A 24957-nucleotide genomic window follows, 5' to 3' on the forward strand; every position below is an offset into this window, starting at 1 on the left:
GATCACTGACACCAATGTTGTAAGCTCAGATTCAGTATTTATTTACAGGTTCAACCCCTGATCTATTAAAAAACAGCATAATAATAAGACAGAAACAATACGGAGGTTCCCTGTTTTAGGTAAATGTATTTCTGTATAAAGAATAGGCTGAGTCATCTATTTTTTTTTCAGCATTTTCATCAGATAAATATATACTCTCACAAAACAATAAATTTAGTCTACTTTTAATTTATACATATAAAGCAGTATACCAAGGACTTAAGGCGTTAAAAAGTAAGGTTGCATTTCTATTTCATTCTTCCATGACTCTCTATTGAAGACTACGTTAATTCGAAGAGGTCCACTGAGCTGAGAGGGTACAAATAAATTAGAACTAAAATCAACTTTGCATTACACTCTGCCTCATGTAGTAACATTCTGTTAGATCATTTTATCATTTCAGTTTGGAGAACAAGCTAATTACGCTCATTACAGTAATGACTAGAATTCATCTAAGCCTTCACAATTCCTATGTGCACAAACAGATGATAAGCAATGACAGATAAACAGGAAGATCATAGAGGATCAACAATACATGTCTTTCAGTAGATTTTATACCAAGTTTCAGTCAGTGAACTGTGAGTTTGGCTGCTCAGCCAACTGTGATGTTCCTGAAATCTGAACGGATAGAAGGTAAAACGCCTGCATCAATTCACTTGTGTTATCAAGCCATTGTGAAAGATTAGAATCTATTGTTATGATAAAATGAGCTTGGAAATAAAATAAGAAAGCAAAAAGAGCTTGAGGAAAACTATGTGCATTAGCAATTTATCTAGCTGACAGAAAAAAAAAAGAAAAAAAAAACATACACATGGAATATGAATTAAGTCAGCAAACAAATCTCAATATGCACAGTCAGGGCAAATAATGCCACAGCAAACCAACTGTTTTAGTCAATCGTAGAAATTGAGCTTTCTGTTCATTTTTTTGCATGTTAGTTTCCATGTTAAATTGATTCACAACAACCCATCTATCATAAAAGTGGTTTTTAAGATCAGTAAAACCTGAATCGTACATGGTCACACGCTGGGTTTTTGTATTGTCACGGAGCATAGTAGACATTACAAAGTGCTCTCACTTGCCAAGTCCCTTATTTCAGAGCTACTGCTGTGATATGGTTGTTTCACATACATTGCCAATCTCTCTTGATGAGGACGGGACAGGTTTTATTCTAAGTGCATTCAGACCGTCAGAATATTATCCTAATGTATAAGTGAGGTACAACAAAAGTGTGTTAAAACAGACTATGCTAGATAATTGCAAATCACATAAAAATGAATATTAAAGATTGAAATAATTTAGTATGTGGAAATAAAAGTTGACATAACTATCTTCATAGATGAATGGGTGTATATAGAGCTAAATATAACAATGTTATTATAAAAAAGAAAATAAAAAACAGTGAGGTGATGAAATAGAAAATAACTTGACAATTTCAACCACTGATTTTGGAGGATATATATTACTGTACTGTTAATTTGTTACTTGAGTTCAATTCTGGGGGCAAAAACAAAAACACAGTAATCAAGACATCTTAGGCAACAAACTGAGATATATTTTGTGCATTTATGTTAATGTTTTAAGAATTAACTGTCAAACAATATCAGCCCTCCACCAAGAAGAACTGATGAGTAAAAAAAAAAAAAAAAAAAAAAACCACATCAGAGGTATATGTATCTCAGTAGTCGCTGTGAGTTGAGCAGCACACTGATTCGGATCCAGTGACTCTTAACGATCCCTGTCCACCATATTCTACACTGATAATCACTTTCAACCACTCCGAAACATTGGGCAGTACATTCGACCTCATAAAATCAGGCCATTTGGCTTCTTCTTTTTTTTCTGAATATTCCAACCAGCAGAAAACAGAATTCCTTGTGAACGTTGTGATATGCTGGATCAGTGTAACATGGGGTCTGAATCAATGTGGCCGGCACTGGTAAAGCACTGATTGATTTTTGTTATAAAAACCTTTGGGTGTTAACAAAAGATTGCATCTTAACATGAATCACAAGACTAAAAGCATGTCAAACATCATAATAAAAATGAGCGAATTAGCCTGTACTACTACTAACAGAAGACTTCCTCAATTCTGTGCGTGATCTATGAAAATTCAAAATAGCCAAACAATCAGCCAGAGTGGAACCACAAAACACTGTAAATAAACATTTCTGTAATGAACAACCTTAGAGACAACCTCTTCTGTGAATTAGAGAGTAGAAACCATTGCCAAAAACCTGCTCAAAGCTTTTGGTACTGGAAACATTTAGTACAACATGAAAAAAAAAAGAAAAAAAACATGACCACATTGTTTGTGGTCGCTCACTCTAGCAAGCAAGTCTCTGAATCCAAACTCATCCGGAACCCCAAGCTCAAAAGACGGACAAAAAACCACTACCTGTTTTGATCAGTCCCTGAGCTACTTCTGGCCATACAGTCTATCAAAAGCACATTCAAAGGAAGCAGCTCACTGACCACTGGGTCCAAAATATAGAAGTCAAGGAAGAGAATGATAAAATCAGGCTCCTTGTTACTCCGGGAGACATTTCAGCCCTTGAGGACCATGTGTTCGGTCTGTAGACGACTCTTGCCCACCCAGGTTTCCCTGACAATGGCTCATTCTGTCCTGAAGGCGGAGGTCTGGCTCACTCATGCACGTCCCAAATTTCAGAAAGTAGAGGCGGGAGCTTCTTGTCTTGGAGGCGCAGAGCAAAGACTTGCTCTGAGTGGACGCTGCTCAGTGTGCGGAGGCTGACCAGCTTCATCAGCATTCGGGGAAACATCAGATGATCCTTTGGTTGAAATGAAAGAGTAGTGGATGATTAGGAATACATAGTAATAGCAAAACCTCATCCGTTATACAGTGTTTTTATTGGCAAAAATATAAAAAATATTTCCGTTAATTCAAATGAAGCTAAAATAAAATACAACTAATATTAGATGAAAAACTAAATAAAACAAGTTGAAGTTGAAGCATTAAAATGACTAAAACTGAAATAAAAATAAAATCAAAGCTGAATAGAAATATTTAAAAAGGAATAAAAATTACAAGAACAATGCAAAATAAATTAAAAACTGAAACCATAAAATAAAAGCTAATTAAAAATATTAACAAATACTATAATAGTATTTAAATAATACTAAAATAACATTGGTTATAGACAATTGTTATTGATGCAAGTGTGGAATCACCAGTGCCACCTACTGGACAAAAGGACACAACAGACAGTGGTCCTCTGACAAACTAATCTCCATACATTACTGCTCTGTTGGGGTCAGTAAAAATTTTCTGTTTTAAAGAAATCATTAATTTTATTCAGGGAGGTTGCATTAAATTGATCAAAAGTGACAGTAAAAACATTTACAATGTTACAAAAGATTTCTATTTCAAATACATGCTGTTCTTTTGAACATTTTATTCGTTAAATAATCTTGAAAAAACGTATTACGGGTTTCCACAAAAATAATACGCAGCACTTCGTTGGTTTGTATCATTGATAATAATAAAAAAAATATTTCTTGAGCAGCAAATCAGCATTTTACAATGATTTCTGAAGGATCATGTGACACTGAAGCCTGGAGTAATGACTGCAAAAAATTCAGCTTTGCATTACAGGAACAAATTACATTTTAAAATAACAGGTATTTTAAAAGAGGTAAATCATACTCACGTTGGGTCGTTTTATTCTGATGTAGGAGTGCAGGGCGTCCACATATGGCTGCTGTAGTCTTTCCACTAACTCATGATCCTGCACGTTCGGTCGGTCTGACCCCCCCCACACACACACAAACACAGTGTGATTGACGCAAATGCAAAATGCTGCATTTCATTCGTTTTGTGAGAAATTGCCTGATAAGACTCACCAGAAGACAAACAATATAATGTTGGTTTTGTGTGTCAAACTGACCTGCTGAGAAAATGTTGATCGCGATGAGCAAAGCGTACTCTGCCTCATCCAGGTTGAGGTCGTTCATGCCTTTTGAAAACTCAAAGATGGGGTTGATGAACTCAACCTGCAGCCCTACAGGTGAGTCAGAGAGGACAGAGATCATTTCAGGGCATGAACAACAAAAATAGGTCTAAAATTAAACCACACTAGAAAAAAAAACTTGTGAAGTTTAGGTTCGGGTGGGTTAAACAGCTTGCAGCTTTGTCCGGTTAGAACAGTGATGTCTCAAACTAAGAATCGTTAAAATGATCCTTTATTGAGCAGTGTAGTCTTACAAGTTCAGATTCCCAGGAAGATTAAAACAAACAAATTAAACGGAGCAATAAAGTATCTAAACAGTGGATCCATGCTTCAGTCTCACAGCACGTAGCAATCCGGTAGAAGAGTTCTCTAGTGAATGACGTCTGATCCTCCTTTTATGAGTCAACAACAATGGAGCAGGCTGGAAACACTACACAATGTGGTTTAATTCAGCCTTATCACACGGCTACTGTGGAATACTTGATTCTGATTGGTCAATAGCCCCATCCAGCGGTATGTTATTCCCAGATAACAACCGCTCAAAACAGTTAACGCAGGCTCATCCGGGTCACTGAAGTCAGAAGCGCTAGGAACGTTTTTTCTTTGTGGAAGTTTTGCATTTGGTGAGCTAATAAAGTATTAAAACTCAGTCGAATCAATATTTTGTGTACAGTTATTTAACTGTATCATTTTAACTATTTAACCAGTATCGTGGACTCACTCTCTCTTGTTTCATACAAACGCAGCTGCTGCCATTTTCTGACGATTGTTTTGCCCACTGTTGGATTATAAAATACAAACAGGTAACGTTACGATTTTAAAACAGTTTAATCGGAAATCAATATCTCTTATCTCCATAATTATTTATGAGGTGAAATGCTATGTAAAAAGTGGTATGACCATAAACCGTATCTCTTAAATGTCCGTCTAGTCTGAACTTGCCGCGCTAGTAACTGCTATCTCCGTGGAAGCTTTGCGTTTAAACACCTAATAAAATATTTCAACTCCGATCAATATTTCGTGTTTAATTATTTACTTATGTGGCAAGTAGCCGTGTAATAAGGGATAATGTACATCCAGGCGGTTGATCTCTCAAAATAAGATCAAGACCTGTTCACCCTGTAGGGGGTTATGTGAGGTACACCGTAATGTAGAGCGAGGCGGTTGTTATATCGAATACAACCCAGACAGGCTGATCTTGAATCAGTTGTATTCGCTATAACAACAGCCTCGCTCTACATTTTCCAGCTTATTACATGGCTACCTACCAAATAAATCAATAATTTGAAACAAAATATTGATTTAAAAAGGAGTTTATTGATTTAAAAACGATTGCTTCCGCTAAAGAAAATAGACCGTTCCGTCTCTACGGTTAGAATCCTGCGTCCATAGCAACGCTCTGTTTTTCATGGCAACGGTGTGTTATACTTAGCAGCAGCGGTCTGTTATCATGAAATAACAGACCGCATTCTACATTAGAATTCAACCAAGCCATGTAATAATTTGATAGAACAACCGGCTGGATGTATATTATCCCTTACATATATGTTTGAACCAGAAACTGATTCAGAAGAAGAAAAGGAAGCACGAATTATTAGCCTGGCAAGCCAGACGTACATCAAGATGTTTAGTCTGGCAACTCACCATAGACCATAGACACGGTCAATCTGATGGGCGGGATAAACGGCTGTCTTTCAAATTCCCTCTGCACACAATAGGACAGCGCTTCAACCAACCAGAGCGTTTTCCCAACAGCGGAGCTTAGTTGATAGATTCAACTTTTAAATCTGGCCGACAAAACTACGAACACATCTTCCTTTTTTTAAGAATGACTTAAGTGCCGTTCTTTGTTCTTTTCTCAAAGAAAAACTTAACTCCAACTCCTCCAGAGTCGCAGCCAAAGCAGATTCGAAAGACCGTTGTTCTCCGTCCGCAGCAGCCATTCTTTGTTTTCAAGTGTCAGGGAGCCGTCGCAACTCTGTCGTCATATGTTAAGCCCGCTCCTGCCTACTCTATACACGACGTGATTGGCCTGACCCAATTTAGGTTTTTGCAGCAAAAAGGTCTATTGAGAGTTGCTAGACCCACCCTGGCTGCAAAATAATATTGCTGCCGCTAGGGTGCGTCTAGATTTCTAGGCTAACGAATTATATAAGGTTGTCTAGAAATCGATGCATCATAATGGTAATGAGTTTTATGTATTGCTCTCTACAACGTCTGACACATAATGGCAATTGATATGATTAGCCATTGGCTTGACTACGTTATCAAACAGCTAATAATGTGTTGCCAATGTTATACAAACCATGTTCCTGTTCGCCATCTCAGAGACAAACAGCTGGCTTCTAACAATCAGTATCCTTACAAACGCTTTGAACATCATAGAACGTCAGTGGAGAAAGGCATATAGTTCATCATAACATCGTAATATACATTACAATTCACTCGCTATATTGCTAAATGTACCCGATTTTTCCTGTCTTTCTTGTGCTCACTGCAGAAAAGCTCCGCCCCACACTTTGACAGGATTGGTTACATATATGTGACGGTAGGAAACGGGCGATTTCAAACCGCGTTTTTGAGACTGCCTTTGGTTCACTGCAGTTTTAAGGAGAAAATACTCAGCAATGGTGTTGACTAATGAATTTGCACATGGTTTGACAACATATAAACACTAACAATTTTAAAACTTAACTTAATTTTCACTACACTTTCATCTATTACTAAATTATTATTGAATTTAGGTGAAATTAACATTAAACTAAAAGTATTAAATGCTTTAGGAGTAGTTTTCATCATTAGTTGTAGTTGCCTAATGTTAACAAATAATATTCTTCTTTGTTTTATCCATCAGGCAAGTTTAAATCGAGCACCCATGCAACAACATTTCAAACAGTACCTGCTTTGGCGAAATCCTCCTTATTGTAGCTGAAGTCTTTGAGGAAGGTGATGCTGTCTATTGCTGGGTTATAACGTCTGGAAGTCTCTAGCAGCATGATCTACAGGAGAAAAGAAAGTTTAGCAGGTATGTAAAACAAGCAGTATCGGCTACGCTTGGTTTTTCACGAGAAACAAAATTTGACACCGGGTGGCATTTTTTTCTAAAGCACTTCCCGTTACAAAACAACAGCAGAAACAAGTCTGCCAAACAAGAGTGTTCCATCTGTGCACACAAAAACAGTAACAGAACATGACAGAAAACAATGTGTGTTAAGGGTCAGTCAGGCTGACCTCAATAGTTGAGGTCTTCAGCAAGGCGATCTGGTCCTCACGGGTGAGCTCCAGGAAGCCAGGCAGCTGTTTAGCAAAGTCTACAATCTCCTGCACAGACATGATGGCCAGCTCAGTGAAATGAGCAAACCGCTGTTGTCGAACCTCTCGGTTTAATGGGTCCTGATTCTGTGGCCATGGCTGAAAAACAACAAATCTTGATGTAAACATTTAGGATCAATGTATCAGAGATTCAGAAAGATGGCACAATGCGTAACTGGATATTTGAAGGATTAAACACACGTCTTTCGAAGCAAGGGCACAATGGAGACGCCAATTCATAGTTTTCAGTCACATGACTGGTACGGAGACCTGGAAGGCAAAACACTGATAGAACTGAAGTACAGGCAGTACTCTAATGTATCAAGACATTGATATTAAAAGATCAAAATCAATATACACATTATTGATGATGCATACTATATACACGCAAGCAGATGTGAAAATTAATGCAACACCCTAAACTGCACGTTAAGCCTTTAAAAAAAGTAGTTATTTTTCACTTTTTTTCTGGCTTCATCTGCTTGCCTATAGATAATATTTAATTAATAGGGGGTATGGTGAATTTGGTCCTCGCATATCACTGTCTTAATGCATTAAGCAACATTAAGCATTTTCTTTATAGTGGTTAGATTCAGATTTACTAAACAGGGCAAATTAGCATGCGAGCGCAATTCCAAAATAGCGCCGATGGGAGTGGAAAGTTCTAGCCTGGATGCCAGCCGAACTTAGCCCCGCCCACAACATTTTTAGGTCGGGAAGTTCGGTCTGGACTTGATCCGTTGTGGAGCTATTATGCCCGAACAAAAGCTGTTCGGACCAATCAAATTGTCAGGGCGGGCTTTATACGATGATGGACAGATGATCAACAGCAACGTAATCATCCACGTCACCAACAAGCGCTTGGGTTGAGTTCCTTTACACCAAAGATGACTGCCGCTGGAGAATTGAGATTTCACACTTACAAATAAGTCAGATAGAATAAATGCATATTTGGCGTACTGTCTGAGGAGAGGCTCCGGGCTCGGTATTCGGCCCAAACCCAAAGTACTCCCCCCGTATTCCTGGCTGTGGAAGAACAAGCCGAGAGTGAGTGGAGGGATGCTGAAAACTGTCAAGGAATGTTAGGTGAGTTGACAGAGTGAATAAATATATGCTTCCTCTCATGCTGATAGGGTAGACATGGTAATTGTTTGATGACAAGTTGATTGGATTGATTATTTGAACGTGCTCCTCCCGAACTTTGTTTATAAAACATCATGTGAAGATTCCGCCATCGTGTCTGTTATAGAAGATATCGACAGCGCATTCATTTTAAAAGAGGAACAGAGAACCGCGATCAAGGCATTTGTCGATCGGAAAAGATGAATGAAGAACATACGTCACTTACTCCGTTGCTCTGATTGGTTGTAGGTCTATCCAATTAAGTGCAGAGGCATTTTCCTTCCTGGTTCAGTTGAAACACGCCCCATAATCACAGCCCAATGGAGCAGTATCAGACTCACATTCTGACTAGAATCTGAGTATGACGACGTCAGGCTAGGAAAGTTCTAGATCACACGCAAATTAAAGCTACACTGTGTAGGATTTTCTCCCATCTAGCGGTGAAATTGTATATGACTACCAACTGAATATTACTTTCTAGCCCCTCCCATTCCGAGGGCGTTTTAACTCCTACGGTGGCCGTATTATTTCAAATCTGCCGGCAGTCGCGAGTAATCTCCCTCTCGCATTCGTCTCGGTGCCACTGAGTGTAAAAACGCGAAAGGCGAAGCTTGAATTTCCAGGTATGTCCTTCTTTGTCTAATATATTTTCAAGATGGATGCGCAACATGGCTTCCGCCATTCAAGCGACTTGCTCGTATGTATTCTAAATGGCAGATTATACACTTACGAGAATACTTAATTAGTTGGTTGAAGTGATTACACATTAATGAGAATGTATAATTTTGAAAGAACAGTGTTTTTAAAGTATAAGCATTCAAAACGTAGTCTCTCACTTCCGCTAAAATGGATCACAGATTTTTATGACATCACCGCAGACTTTAGCTTCTCATCACATCTTCTGTCCAATCAAATGCTCTCTAGAATCTAAAGCGTACCGCGACTTCTGCCCCCTATACAACCTGGCCAAAGCGAACGTTGACACGTCACAGAGCAATATGGGTTGGAGATGTGTGTTCGGTTGCTCAAACGCTCTAGTTTTATTCTATTTTCCAAATGTACGTTGGTTAAGAATGAAATGGCTAAAATTTATTCACACCTCTACTATTGAATCCAACTTATCAGCTCTCGGATTCACTTCCATGGTGCTGTCAAGTACGACTTGCAGTCTGTAAGGTAAACTAAACGCTATTGGCTATTTGAAAAGAGGGAGGAGCCATACAATATGTCCCGCCTTAGCTTCCTGTTTCAGTGGAAATTACGTCAACGCATCATACAAAGGTGCACGTTCCAAGTCACTTCAGTGGGCCTTTAAATACTCTCCCCTCCCATAAATGTTGCCTCTGAAAGGGAAACTCCCACAAATGCATAAGCTCAGCCGCAAAATAACCCTGTCCACACCTTTTCAGCGCTAATTCTAACGAGCGGTTTGTGTGAGAAAACGACCAGTATTTATATAGTTTTTACCTCTTGAACACAGCCGCGTCCAAATGATCTGAGGGCGCGGGCGGGTATAGATATATACATAGATGTCGCCTTGGCTACGGTTTCGTACGGTTTCGCGGGCGGGTATAGATGTATACACTAGATGTCGCCTTCGCTACTGCAGTTCATTGGAACGAAACCGCAGCCAAGGCGACATCTATGTATATATCTATACTCGCCCGCGCCGTCAGACCATTTGGACGTGTGCTGTGTTCAAGAGGTAAAAACTATATAAATACTGGTCGTTTTCTCACACAAACCGCTCGTTTCGTGTCTTAGGCCATCAATGTGTACTTACGATGGGGAATTGTTTAATTTGGACGATGGGGAATTGTTTTAATTTGGACTTTGTGCATGCTCTTTGAGACAGTGACCATATACCTGCATGAAATGACTGACAGACAAGAACGGTTTGACCTAAAAATATCAAAATTGAAACTACTGCGGAAAAAAAGACACCTACATCTTGGATGCCCTTGAGGTAAGCTAAAACATACCAAAATTTATTTTCAAAGTGAACTATCCCTTTAAATCCTGACAGTAGTTTTTTAATGCCAAAAGAGGGTTTGTGCTGCTGCAAGCTGTTAGTAAATCTGGCCCTAAACATGCAATTTAGCATGTTGCGTTCATATTCTGGCCACTTGTGTTCACCTGTATATAGAATGCATCATCAGTAAGTTGTATACTGAATTTGATGTTTTAATATCACTGTCTTTGTACATTAGTACTTAGTACAAACCTGGTCAAAATAACTGGCTTTAGCCCCTTTCACACAGCGCATTGAACCCGGGAAATTGCCGGCAAATTGCCGGAACGCCTTCTGTGTGAACGCAAACACGACCCGGGATTGATGCCGGCATCGATGCCGGGTTGGGGACCTAGTAACATTGCCGTGTTCAGTCCCGGAACGCGCGCTGTGTGAACAAAAGCCGTAATAATGCCGTGTCGTAGTGATGACGCTGAAGCCGGGATCGTTCGCCAGCTGTGAAACGGTACGTAATGCGCAAGTTTATGATCGAATCAGAGAAATAAATGCACAAGCGTGGTTTCCCGAGAGAGAAATCGCAGCTCATAAGCAAACTGAAGACACTGCTGAGACATTACAAGTCACATCGATGTCACGTGTCTTTCCGGGACATACACGGGTTGTGTGTGAACTCGCTCTCTGATTCCGGAAAATCACTGGCAGTGTGAATGAACCAAAATCAAACGAACCCGGGTCAAATCCCGGGTCACTTTATCCGTGTATTTTCCGGAATCTCTGTGTGAAAGGGGCTTTAGACTTGTTTTGCCCTCCAGGTGGGCGTTTCTATAAGGGTGTGACATCATGTGAAAACTATGAATTGTAGTTTGATAAACATGTGACAAAGCAAAGCTACAGTCGTATTATCTAGGTCTGTTAGTCCGATTTCACAAAAAACAGATGGTCCGATTTCAGTAATACAATTACATTTTAAAATGATGAATTACTGTTTTAGTCTGCTTGAAAAAACTCTTACAGCGCACATAAATGCACTTACAGTGACTTTGGGCCGATCAAGAAAAGAGCGTTTGTTGCACTGCTTCTGCATGGACACCAGCTTTTCGATCATCTCCTGCTGTTCAGGAGCCAGAGGTGGCATCTCAGGGGCAGGGCTGGGTGTTGCCACTGTAGAGGTTCGTGCCGTCTCTTCTTCCTGTTTTTTCATCTTCTTCAGTCGGATCTGCTCTTCTGACAGCACACCTATAAGAGACATAGAGATAAAGCTGCTAACAGAATGATAAGCAAACAAGCAGCACACGATCACAATGTCATATGGACATATCATAATAGATAAGAGATTTGACGACAGCTGCATGGACTACCTGAGACATCCATGCTTAATGAAAAAAGCCAGACATGGGTGAAAAAGAAAGATATAGGCTACTGCCATTCAAAAATGTAATCGTTTAATAAATATAAATTAATATTTTTATTCAGTAAGGATGCATTAAATTGATCAAAAGTGACAGTAAAGACATTTATAAAGTTACAAAACATTTCTATTTAAAACAAATGCTGTTCTTTGAACTTTCTATTCATCAAAGAATCCTGAAAATCAGCTTCCACAAAAATATTAAGCAGCACAACTGTTTTTAACATTGATACTAATAAGAAATGTTTCTTGAGCATCAAATCAGCATAGCCTATTATAATGATTTCTGAAGGATCATGTGACACTGAAGACTGGAGTAATGATGCTGAAAATTCAGCTTTGCCATCACAGGAATAAAAAAATAAAAATAAAAATAATATATATATATATACACATAGAAATAGTTATTTTAAACTGTAATAATATTTCACAATATTACTGTTTTTACAGTATGTTTGATCAAATAAATGAAGCCTTGATGAGCATGAGACTTCTTTTTCTTTTCAAAAACATTTGAAAATGGTTTGAATGGCTGTGTAGATGTTGATGGTTAAAGAGCGTCACTCACATTGCTCAAGCATGCCCGCCTCCCTGCACTTGCGCAGACGGCACTGCTGACACTTGCGGCGCATGTACATGTCCATCTCGCAACGGCCGGAGTTCTTGCAGTTGTACTGAGCTCCTTTGATCACGCTGCGTCTGAAGAAACCTTTACAGCCCTCACAGCTCAGCACATTATAATGAAAGCCAGATGCTTTGTCTCCACATACGCTACACACCTCATTCCCCATCATCTTGGGAGCAGGGCCCTTCTTTCTCTTCGCTGGCTGACCCCCTGCACAAACACACACAGGACAGAGACACTAACCTATGAGCTTTGCAAATCCAAAGCAACATACACAAATAAATTAACTAACTAATGCATTATTATTTACTTCAATTAAGCCAGTTCATCCACACATACTGTATACACATACTGACATGCATGTCCCACATTATGTAACAGGTAAAGTTCAACTCTGCATTATCTGAATCATTGTAAGCACTATAACCAATGTGAAGTATATGATCTATGACATGAGTCCAGATGTATCCTCCAGTTGTTCAAGCTCACCTGGTGCAGGGGTGTCGTCTGAGGGGTACATCTTGATGTCGCTGGGCTCCATGAGCTCATTGTGCGAGGTGCTGTATGGGGCCGTTTGACTGAGAGTCTCCTGTTTCACTTCTGCTGTCAGTGCTGAAGGGCCCTCTTCACTGGCACAGCACAGTGAGTCCCCTGTATACATACCGACAACACATTCCTTTCTTTTAGGGCTGGGTCTGATGATCAACCAGGTGTCCAATTAGTAAGAACAACTTGATTTTCTTTCTTTAGATATTTTTTAATATGGCGCTGCATACACATGCATACGGATGACTTTTGGTCATGTAACATGCTGTGTTTTTCACACTGATTTTATTTTACAGGGAGTTCTTAAGACTAGTCATTGAAGCAAGAATCCAACTAGATATGAAAATGTATTGTTTTATGCTTCTCTAGTTCTAATGGATGACAAATCACTGTGACTATAACACACCACACAACCAACAACATGCATTAAGGGGTTAGTTCACCCAAAAATTGTATTCTGTCATCATTTACTCACGCTTAATTTGTTACAAACCCGCATAACAAAGACATTTCTGCTGAACACAAAGGAAGACATTTTGGAAAAATGTTGGTAACCAGACAGTTGACGGTAGCCATTGACTTCCATAGTATATATATTTTTTCAGTCAATGGTGCCCTACAACTGTTTGGTTATCCATATTCCTCAAAATATCTACTTTTGTGTTCAACAGAAGAAAGAAACTCATACAGGTTTGGAACAACTTGAGAAATTTCTTTTTCGTGTGAACTATCCCTTTAATATAACACACTGATATAACCTATTTTTATGTATTACAAACATTAACACACCTAGGTCAAGAATGCATCAATTTATGGGAAATCCCATCACATTAAAGCTTATGGCAGATGGTTAGCACTCTACCCATATGTTAATTTTCAGAAAGTATGGACAGTGGCCAACATTTTTAAATAATAAAATGAAAGAAGCCAGTTTAAAAATCATTCATCATTATTAGCCGTGCATTAAAGATTTAGGTAAATTTATCTTAAGCGTTTTACCACTGGGTAAAACGTTTTTGGCTGCAAATTTTAGCATTCTTATTTCTTGTGTTTTTACATATATGTAATATTTCTGTCATTAAGGTTATTGTTCACTGTGATGTTTATGGCAATGAGGAGCTAGATGATGTCTTAAACTTCATTTGCATGATGGGTAAATACCACATTCACAAGGCAAGATACCTTAAATTTAAATCCAAAAAGTATTTGTTTCAGATTTACGTTTACTATTATCATCACCTAAAAAAGTTCCACCAATAAAAAAAAAAAACATTTCGCATTATAGAAAAATGATCAAATAAATTGTATTTTTCCCTCTGCATTCCCCCACTTTTTCTTTTTCTAATGTTGTATTTTTTGTTGAAATTTAAGTTTAGCAAATAATGAAAAAGCTAAGAATGCCCATGAGTAAAAAAATTGAATAAAAAAAAAAGTTTTATATTAGTTACCCACACCTCTATTAGCATATTAATCATGCAAAAAAAAAACACTTCAATTCAACTGTAAACTCCCAGTTTGGGCAAACAGTTTTGGTTACCACTGACTTCCGCTGTACTACTGACAAAGAAAAAATTATTTATTATTAATTATTAATTAATTACTATTAATTTTCCCAGATATTTACTAAAATATCCTCTTTTAGTTTCTACAGAATAAAGTCATAGAGTTTTGGAATAAGATAAGTGAGTAAATGATGGCACTAACACAATGTCTAGCATCACTTGGTTTGATATTTTGTTATTAACACAATAAGAAAACATGCATTACTCATAACACAATTACTTTTAAATGACTGGTGTCAAGGTGATTTTAGTGGATATATGGAGTCACTTTTTAAGTTCACAAAACCTTTGGTAAAATGTTTTGCTTAAAATAAACTTGTTATTTTTCTTAGAAATAAACGCCACTTGGTTTGATATTTTATTATCAAACGCAATGACATTCATACATTTATAGGTGTGACTAAAGTTTTCAACTATGTTCTGGCAGCTTCTGATTTGTATCTACCCTTTGTGAACATTTTCACATTCTAGTGAAAGAAAAACAAAGAGTCTTACCATGACCAACATCAGTGATATCAGTCGTAGAAAGGGTGGACATCTTCCACACAGCCACTTGTCATAACGAACCAGCACTGCACCTGCAGAGCACAATGAAAGGCAAAGTTGAAGTCTTGAAAAACTGCCTGTTTGTGTCAGCGATTCTGTTTTTAATATTCAGTCACAGGAACTGCCTCAAACTAACACTAACTTTGAATATACAGTTCGATACTAAATCAAAACCACCTACAGAGTATGACAGGAAGCAGCAGAGTGTGTTCAAATCAAAAGGAGAATCAAAGCAACAATGACACACACACACACACACAAGCCAGTCACATAGTATGGGCAGTAGAGGTCTGCCACTCTCACTGACAATAAACGCATGCAATGCTGATCTATACTAATGACTCTCAGTACAGTTCCTTAAGTAGTCACACTTCTGTATGGAAAGCTCACAAAAACTACACAGTCACCCTTTCACATCATGGGAATTTTTTCTTAAGCTAAACTGTGCAAAGCAAAAAAGAAGAAAAATTGAGAAATATTCATTGAATTGAGTGCATGTTTTTGCCAACTAAGCACGCTGTTTGAACAGCCTACTTGAGAATGGGAATTGAAAGTGCAAAAAAAAACATGGGTGTTGTTTTGAGAGTTTTAGGAAATGAGATGGACATCTGATTTGGGGACGAATGCTCTGGGTAAAGGCTCGATCACATTAACCCTGACATGACATACAATTTACCTAAAGGAATTTTCCTGATGGACTTCCAATGGTGGATACATTTCACAAAGCGAATTTCGCATCAGTTAAAGTGTGGTGATGCAAAAACCACAGCACTAACCAAATAGCAAGTTACTTGTTCTGGCAGTGACCTCTGTATGGGCAGTTCACAACCACACACGACCCGTGCCTACTTTGCCAGTGAAACTTTGTTGTGCAAGAGTAAATGTGACCATGCCTTAAGAATGCAGAAAAAAAAAATGCTGATTCAATTCTACAAAATGACCTTATCAGCTACAAAAGAAAAAAACCATGACTCACAAAAATAAAATACTACTAGAAAAAAAGGAGGGGAAAAAAACGAGGCATTCTAAGGGGAACTTCTTTAAATGACAATGTTGTAAACTGACAGGCCAAATGTATTCCAGGCCCTCCTAAAATTATATTGAAAAAGATATGCAGTAAACAGCGTTGCGGACCAAACACAAACAACTTTTCATAAAATACCCAACTATTCATTAAAGTCCATTAGTTATAACTGTCTGACTAGAGTCTAGGGTATCATTTTGACATGCTTTCTTGTGATTAGAACTGTGATTTATTGCATTTATCATCTAAAGTGGATGCGCCGGAGCGCATATAGGTCACTATATCACATTTAGTTTTAATAGTACGATTATTCAATGCATTTTAGATGGTTTATTCTTATATAGTGCATTAATAGAGGGAGAGGCGGGACATAGCGAGTGCCGAAAGAGTCTGTGTGTGTGTGTGCGTGCAGCTTGTCTGTGTAGGAGATCCAACGAATTCCTGCATCGAAAGCAGGAAGCACGAGTGCTGCATGAGAAAAATGAAAGTTTAGGAAGTTTCAGTGACATTACTACATTAAACTACTATATATAATGTTGAATATAATGTATAATAAATGCAATGTGGGGATATTTGTGGGTTCTGATAATAATAAAATAATATTAATAATAAAAACCTCTCTTCTTTATTTTGGCTTAAAGGTATAGCGGAGGATTTTCTTTTTCCGGGTGGATCATCAAGACTATTGGTCCTCCTAAGTGTCAATCATTCTGGTGATGTGTTTACGTAAGGCCGCCGTTCGTGCTCGTGCACACGATTCACACGATGGCGTGCGCTCAAAACACAGGTTGGGCTTCCCACTGATGCCTCAGTCGCGAAGTTTCTACTTGACAGGAAAAGTTTGGAGAAATCCATTTAAAATCACTGCTAGTAAAAGTTAATGTAAGCTATGATTAGCTCGTGCATGCTCTCTCGTGCACACGTTTAATAGGCGTTCCCTCTCGGGAGCAGGTAGAGTGCATTTTTTCAAAAAGTGGAGAGGGCGGTTCTTTTCTAAAATTCGGGAAAATCCTCCGCTATACCTTTAAGGTATCAAGAAAGTATCGTATTGCGATTTGTATCGAATCATGACATGAGGGTCTCATTACACCCATACTCTATCATTATGATCACTTTTTTTCTAAATCAAACAGTATTCCTAAATTCAGTTGTAGCATACAAACTATTTATTTGAGTTTTTAGTATGTTTTAATTGAGCTTAAATTTTAATAGATTTATAATACTGGCCATAACATGAAAATCACCAAGAATTTTATTCTGGTGAATTTTTACGCTGATATACCAATAAGATTAGTTAAATAATTCAAGAATAAGGCTGTTACACAAAAAGGTTTACACATGCAAACATCTGGAACACATCTAACTATGAATACAAGAAGTAGATTTGAACATTAAGGTGAAGTGAACAAAAAAAAGGTCAAATCTTTTCAGCATCCAATAAAAACACTCCAAATGTATTGATATATGTAGAGTGTGTATAAGCATGTTAATGTGAGTGAGAGCCCCACTTACCCCTAGAATGATGATTTGTTATTGTCCATCCATGTTGTTCTCTGCGTCACTAACAGCACATCACATTTTTTCTCTCCAATAGTAAGGATGCCATCAGAGGAAACTTCTCTCCTATAATAGACTCTTCACTTCAGTGTCACAGCTTTCTGACTTGACAGAAAAACAAAGAGGAAAAACTAGAGTGACTTCTGTTTTGGAGGTTGTATAGCTCCAAAGCGGAGCTGTTCGAAAGGATTATATAAAAACAAGAAAGCATGAGCGAAAACAAGCCAATGGATAGAATGACAGAAGAGAAGGTGAATGAGTGAGTAAAAGATAGTGAGAGAAGGAAAAAGGAGGGAGAAAAAGAGAGCAAGAGGGCACATGAGAGGTTACTAGCGGTCATTCACATGGCTGTGAAATCCCCACAGAGGCCTGAGCTCAAACTTCCACCTTTTGTAAGTGTCTCCCAAAGCACATCTTGGAATTTAATGCAGAAAGATATGGAGTCACTGAACAGATGCACAAAGAACATCTCAGAACATATGAGTTATGGGTTTATTGAATTAAAAATAAGCAGTAATAGGAGTCCCGCCACTAGACGTCATAAAATGTTTGTGCTTTAACAGTCAGAATAATGTCAACCGGGATACCGACCCTGGTGTCGTGTCATTCCACTGTTACACTTAAACCAGGAACAGACCAAAGTCCAGGTTATGTCACCAGTCGTACAAAACTTAGAATTTAAAACAAATAAAATGGCAACTGCAACTGTAAAACCATAACAGGTTAGAAACTCTTAGCAGCCCAAAATGATGAACAATAATACACTTTCTGCACAACCCTTTCTAATATACAAGCTGGAAAGTAAGATGTACTTCTAAAGAAACACATTTTGTTCATAAATTGCATGATAATCAGCACACATTATATCAGCTGTAAGAAAAGACAATGGATCCGTTGTAAAATGGAGAAAGAATCCTGTCATTGTCTTAAATCCCCTTTGTTCAAGGGCTCAATGAATTGTGTAGCTCTAATTTGAATTAAACATTAAAATCACATTGAACACGAGTCATGACCCGATGTAAACCAATGGAAGGCTTCTTTCAACGTCCAATGTTCTGTGCTTATCAGTGTGCTGTAACCTTTGTCCTGTAAACCAGTGTGCTCTACATCTGCCAGATCAAGAGTCAGATCATCTGCTGGCAGATATGATAGCTGGATAACAGTGACAATGAAACACTGAAATAAGAATAAGAGGCCATCATTCAGACCACTTCATTTCAGTAGAAATATTTAATTTAAAAGTTTCAAGGCCGAAAATATGTTGAAGTTTGTATTCAGCTTATTTCAGGAAGTGGTGTTTTCCAATTCTGTTCAAGCTTCCTCTAAATGTTTCATGAGAATTAAGAGGAAGAAACCCCTGCTATTCATAGGATGCAGATTCATAATGCGAAATGGTAGCATTCGATTTAGTCTAAAAGTACTGTTGGGTTAGACTCTCAACACAGAACTACTTCTTAAATTCCAAATTGCTGAAAAAAGCGATACTAAAACGGAGAAGATGCGTAGGCTGGTTTCCACCCTGAAACAGACAACGCCTATTGCCAAATTAAAAAGTGGTCTTTCATAGAAAATGCCCACAAAACTATGTAGCCTACCACTTCACCCACCTTCTCATGCAAAGTACTCAATGGTGGGAGCGAGGTAGATTAAGCATGAACTGTGTATCATACTACGACAGCTAAAAACGGCTCTTTCACAAGCATACAGATGGCATTGACTGTACACCAACTTTTAATGTCTCAACATATTTGAAAAATGGCTTAAATAAAAAAGAACGACTGCTAAAATGTCACTGAATTGACTAAATATACAGCACTCGTAGCTGCTAAGTGTGCTTATTTACAGTGAGTGACATGTTGAAGGTAGGGTACATTAGGTTGCATGTAATCATACACTGATTTTAATAACACAACAGAAATAACAGATATTTTCCTCTGTATTGTGATGTACATTTGAGTGTAATGGATTTTCGAAAAGAAAAAAAATGTAAGGTGGGGACTTGCTTCTATGCATTAATTGTTTATTAGATTTTGAGATGTGAATGTTGCTCTCGAAAGTGGGAAAAAACTGAACAAGCTTGCAGGGGCGGTGGTGTTTAAGCGGACTAATGATTAGAGAAATATATATACTAATGATTGGAGAAATCCGGCATACATCACCAGAGAGAAGTCTGTCATTTCCACCAGAAGGTCTAGTTACGACATTTTTAATAATTAAAAATTACGAGGTGAAAAAAGAAAAGAAAAGAGACGTCGTCATCGACATGGATGAATCGTTCACAATAAGATCTATAACATGCACTTAAAAAAAAAAAAAAAAAAAAAAAAAAAAAAAACATGCACTTAGAAAATAGATGGGATGAATTTTCATTTTATGCCGATTTCAAGATTACCAACACAACTGCAAACGTGATTATTGATTTTATAACAGTTATGTTGCAACAAGGAAAATTGTTCTAAAAGAATCAATCATCGAGCTAATTGGAATAACTAACTAACAAAAACCAAAAGCCTGTCTGGAGCTGAAGCCACTCCTCGCCTCAAAGCTTCTGCAATCCCATTCCGAGACCCCACTCCGTGTTTTCCATTTCTCGCTCCCTACTCCTCAACTAAAGAGAGAAACCCGATGAGAGCGATCGTGGAAACACAGACCTTCTTCTGAATTTCATAACCTCTCATCGCTGCAGCGATTCGCGAGTGAGAACAAATACATTAAAAAAAAAAAAAAAAAAAAAAAAAAAGTCACATGGCTGTCATACTAATAATTATCAGCTCACTCGACCTGTCAAATTGGAATTGTATAAACAGCTCAAGATAACTTCATAGCTGCTCTTTCACACACATTTCTGTGAAGGATTCAGTTCGGAGTACTTTAACTGCTTTAGTCTGTAACTTACTTCACCCCAAACACTGTAACTCTGAGGATTAGCCTCTAACGTTAATTAACTCAGGACATGATCAACAAGGCAGATCACGGATTATAAAACTATATTGAACAGCAGTGTTAGTGGTAGCAGCACTCATCAGCTAGCCAAAACACCCTGTTAGCCTTTGCACCTTAAAACAACCACGGTGTAATAAATTCAACAATCCCAGCAACTAACCTACCATCTAAACACTGACAGATTAAAACTGACAACCTTAAGGTAAGTGAGTTAGACAACTGTCGTTTGATCCGGGATGTTTACAAGCGTTACATGAAGCACTGACAGACATGTCTCCCATCATGACAGCTACAGGAGCTAACATTTATACCACATTTATACCTCAACACTCATGCAACTCCCTCAAGAGATGGCGTGGTCATATGAGAATAACGCTCATTTTCTAGTAATACCTCGCTTTGCTGCTGATGACGAGATCTTTAATCCTACACGGTGAACTTTACACTGGCGATGTGAAGAGAGAAACGCCTAGGTAGGCCGTGGAGAGAGAGAGAGAGAGCTCTAAGATGGCTACATACAATCACAGGACTGTTTTTGTATTGTGCCTTCAAAATAAAAGTGCCTTAGTGACAACGGCATCTCTCCAATAGTTGAGGAAGTGGTGTTATAAACATTTCTATTTATCCGTTTTTTAAATAGATAATTGTTGAAAATTGATCATTAAAAAGAATAACAAATAACCAGTCAAAAACATTGTAAACATGAATGTACTGAGAAGACAGCCTTGAACTTGTAGCCTTAGTTACTTTCTTTCAATACTCGTTACTTTAATTAAATGATTATTGTCAATGCTGGGGGCCGAATTCGCAATATTATACTACTTCCGCCATATTAAGATATAAAAAGCTGGAGGATCTTGTAGGCTGGATAGACAATATTAATAAAGTCCGGCAGATGGCAGTAAGTGTGCTATATGTTGTTTTGAAGCCGTACTGCTAACTGAAGAAGAACTTAAACCTCACGTGATTCAAACACACACAAATATCAACATCTTAAGAAATAAGTATATATTTGACTGTATCCGTGAACTGAAACTGTGTTAGATATAAGTTGTTGAAATAAGGCGTATTTTACGATAGATTACGAAAGTAATGATGGATTCAGACTTTTACAGTTTCGATGTATGACCTGGAATGTGATTGTTGAATGAATCATCAACACCTGGCTACAAAACCATAGTAGAGTTGCAAAGAATACAAAGTAACCTTGACATTACTATAACGTAACAAAACAAATCGATTAACCATGCGGAGAAGACCACAGTCTGCAGCTTTGGCTCCGGCATATTTGAGGTCAGATTTTAAAGCTAAATGATATCTAATATCACCATTTAATTGCCATTTAATTGTTTAACCGTCTAATTTTCAAAATTGTATTTTGTCTGGCAGCTCAAAAGCATGGCATGCGATTAAAATGAACTTTTTCCTAATGCACAGACCGTATATTCAACAAGCATATTCGATTAGCATTTATAATGAAAATGCTGTACTTTGTTTAAAACCCAGGGCTAGGACTGAGAAAACTGTTTCTGCAGCAGCACAGTCCCAGTTTCACACAGATCTCTGGCTCTGTTTCACTGTGCAGAACTGGATACTAGACTTTGGGAGGCCAATTGCTATGGTACAAGTTAAAACAAGGTGTGATCTGTGCATTAAGATGTCCTTTTCTCTTCTTCAATATCAATAACAATTTTGTATGTTCTTCTTCTAGATCGTAATGCCTCTAGAATGGTTTCCTCTAAATAAGCCAAGTGTTGGAGATTATTTTCACATGGCATATAATGTCATTACACCATTCTTATTACTGAAGGTACACAATTTCTTCTACGACTTAAAGTAAAAGCAAAAGGATGTGTTTTTATAGGGTGTTCCCCATTTCTAACCCTTATGTTTTGAACATGCTTTTGTTTGAGAAGCATCAGTAAAAGTAAAGTGTTGGTTTGGTCTGTCTGTAACCTTTTTTAGCTGATTGAGCGGAGTCCCACAACCCTTCCTCGCTCAGCTGTTTATCTCAGCATCATCACCTTTGTCATGGGAGCCAGCATACACCTAGTGGGAGACTCCATCAACCATCGCCTCATCCTCAGTGGATACCAGCTTCATCTTTCTGTCAGAGAAAACCCCATTATCAAGGATCTGAAGCCCACCTCACTGGTACAGTAGTTCGATTTACAGATCAAACAAATGATGTGCTCTGAAGAAACTTTTTCGGAATAAGTTGGGTTTGTTTTTGATGGTAATGGTAATTAATGCTTTATGTGGTTTTCAGATTGATTCCTTTGAGCTTTTGTATTACTATGATGAGCACTTAGGGCATTGCATGTGGTAAGTATATTTTCCATTCTCACATTTAATCTGTAATTTGTAATCTGCAAGTTTACATATAGAGTTTAAAACATCCCCTCCTCCACCGTTATCATCATAGGTATGTCCCGTTCTTCCTCATCCTCTTCTTGTATTTCACTGGCTGCTTTACACAAGTTAAAGATGAGAAGATGCCTTACTCAGGTTGGCTGCTACTTGGCCCTAGCGCAGTGTACTATTGGTAAGTAAATGATTCAAGTCAATTTGTAGAATCAAGTTGAAGCAACACTCTCAAGCCACTTTATTTCTGTAATGTAACACATTTCCAAGTGAAAGATCATTTCCAAATGATTTAACTATACATCAGCATGTTAATGTTGTTCAAACATAATGTGGTCTGTTTCTTCAGGTATCTGATTACTGAGGGCCAGATCTTTGTTCTCTATGTCTTCACCTTTTTTGCCATGGTTGCCACTGTTATGCGCCAGAGGCGGATGGGCTTCATGCTTGACAGCAATGGCCGTTTCCTCTTCTATAACTTCATCATTACTCTGGGATTAGTTCTGGTTTGGGTCGCATATCTGTGGAATGACAAAGTTTTGCGCAAAAAGTATCCCGGTATCATCTATGTCCCCGAGCCTTGGTCCTTTTATACCTTACACATCAAAGGCAGTTAAATACTAACAGCAAATCCGAACTACATTTCACTGATATTTCTTCAATAAAAAGACGGGTTTAACGACACTTTGAGTGAAACTGAAAATAGTTGCTCTTGAATACCAGTTAGGGATGTATTTAAAGGGGTCATGAATTGAGAAATCAATATTTTGACATACAAGAGGTCGTTGTACTATAAAAATATCCTGTAAGTTTCAGAACTCAAAACTTCCTCTTTAGTTCAAAAACAGTTTTTATTTGAAACCAAGTTGCCAAAATGACTTTTGGCACAGTATTAGGTATAATGCGATGAAAGACCGCCTCTGCAGAAGAAAATCAACGTAAATATGAGAGAGAGCAAACACTGGGTTACTCCAGCAACAAAACGATAGCGATGCCTCTGAGGATTAACGTGGGAGATTCCTAGAGAACGCTGATTTTGTTGTTGTTTTGATCTAAACCATTCACTGTAATCCTGAATAAAAGCTTCAGTGAGCGACATCGTCTGTTTTATCATCAGAAAGACATAACACGTTTCATATTAGTATACATTTTTCACTTTATTGAAAAGGATGAATGATGAATAGCCTATAGCACAACAGTGCAACAAACGATGGTACATTCATTCATGAATCATAATTCTGTTTACACGATACACACAAAAGGTTATAATTTGTCAACTATAACTGTGGTAACTCCAAGTACATTTCAAACACCCTGAACTGTGAGTTTGAAATGTTGCCATCGGGAAGGAGATTAAGAATGCCAAGGTGTAGATTTAACCGGTTTAAAAATTTGTTCATTCCTTCTGCAACTAAGTTATAAAATAACACCAAGTAACACTTTTTCTCTCTCTCTCTCTAATGTGTGCTATTGTGTTTTTATTTTTTTATATGTTTTATGTGATGCAGTGGCTGTACTTTTGAGGCCAAGACAAATTTCCCTCTGGGACAATAAAGTATCTTACCTTACCTACCTACCTTACTTAAACTTTAACTTGATACAACCAAGTCTTATAAAGCATATGTAATACGCATAAATGTTCAACATTGTTGGCAAATGTTTCAACTATGTAACGAAATATATTTCAACATCAGAAGTTTTCAAAACAATTCCACATGTGTAATGGCGGGGACGTTGAAAATTATTTTAATATGTAAAACTGTTACCCAATCATAGCAGTGGGCCTTTGCTACCAAGTCTTGAATGCGGCACGCCTATCAAAACTGAGTGATCGAAAGAGAGGGTCACAAACAGGAGAAAAAAATGCCTATTACTTCTAAATTAGGATGTCTTTTGATGTAAAAATCTTGATGACATTATAAGTGGACCTCAGAGAACATTATAAAAAAAAAAAAAAGCAGTTCAT

General features: G+C 37.9%; 2 protein-coding genes across 5 annotated transcripts; one reads left to right on the forward strand and one right to left on the reverse strand.

Annotated features, from left to right (window-relative positions):
* Positions 1–17: 17 nt before the first annotated feature.
* On the reverse strand, positions 18–21158 carry nr1h3 (nuclear receptor subfamily 1, group H, member 3). Of its 3 annotated transcripts, none has more exons than XM_084405763.1 (11): positions 21021–21158; positions 17640–17785; positions 15053–15135; positions 12939–13100; positions 12393–12659; positions 11450–11652; positions 7242–7421; positions 6910–7009; positions 3948–4061; positions 3711–3805; positions 18–2831 (listed from the first exon to the last, which is right to left on the reverse strand). In XM_084405763.1, the coding sequence occupies exons 3-11, from the start codon at positions 15093–15095 to the stop codon at positions 2685–2687; spliced, it is 1311 nt and encodes a 436-aa protein (XP_084261889.1). In that variant the 5' UTR covers positions 15096–15135; positions 17640–17785; positions 21021–21158; the 3' UTR covers positions 18–2684. The 3 variants fall into 3 exon arrangements, with proteins under 3 accessions (XP_084261889.1, XP_084261888.1, XP_084261890.1); XM_084405762.1 differs by having other exon boundaries at positions 17640–17789; XM_084405764.1 differs by lacking the exons at positions 17640–17785; positions 21021–21158 and adding an exon at positions 15285–15436.
* A 337-nt stretch (positions 21159–21495) lies between these two features.
* On the forward strand, positions 21496–24865 carry cln6a (CLN6 transmembrane ER protein a). 2 transcript variants are annotated; one of them, XM_084405768.1, is made up of 7 exons: positions 21496–21920; positions 22134–22248; positions 22339–22437; positions 22593–22781; positions 22897–22952; positions 23053–23172; positions 23341–24865. In XM_084405768.1, exons 1-7 carry the CDS (start codon positions 21874–21876, stop codon positions 23606–23608), a joined length of 894 nt encoding a protein of 297 aa, XP_084261894.1. In that variant the 5' UTR covers positions 21496–21873; the 3' UTR covers positions 23609–24865. The 2 variants fall into 2 exon arrangements, with proteins under 2 accessions (XP_084261894.1, XP_084261895.1); XM_084405769.1 differs by lacking the exon at positions 22134–22248 and having other exon boundaries at positions 21537–21920.
* The last annotated feature ends 92 nt before the right edge of the window (positions 24866–24957 follow it).

This window comes from Rutilus rutilus (assembly GCF_951802725.1).
Source record: "Rutilus rutilus genome assembly, chromosome: 3".
NCBI lineage: Eukaryota > Metazoa > Chordata > Actinopteri > Cypriniformes > Leuciscidae > Rutilus > Rutilus rutilus.

Bases quoted from the DNA above. Each gene is read 5' to 3' on its own strand.
- cln6a (XM_084405768.1), top strand. From the start codon at position 21,874: ATGCGGAGAAGACCACAGTCTGCAGCTTTGGCTCCGGCATATTTGAG. The intron at 22,953-23,052 runs GTAAGTATATTT...TTATCATCATAG, and splicing joins CACTTAGGGCATTGCATGTG to GTATGTCCCGTTCTTCCTCA. The intron at 23,173-23,340 runs GTAAGTAAATGA...CTGTTTCTTCAG, and splicing joins CCTAGCGCAGTGTACTATTG to GTATCTGATTACTGAGGGCC.
- nr1h3 (XM_084405763.1), bottom strand. From the start codon at position 15,095: ATGTCCACCCTTTCTACGACTGATATCACTGATGTTGGTCATG. The intron at 7,010-7,241 runs GTCAGCCTGACT...TTTCTCCTGTAG, and splicing joins TGAAGACCTCAACTATTGAG to ATCATGCTGCTAGAGACTTC. The intron at 2,832-3,710 runs GTGAGTATGATT...TTTCAACCAAAG, and splicing joins TCAGAATAAAACGACCCAAC to GATCATCTGATGTTTCCCCG.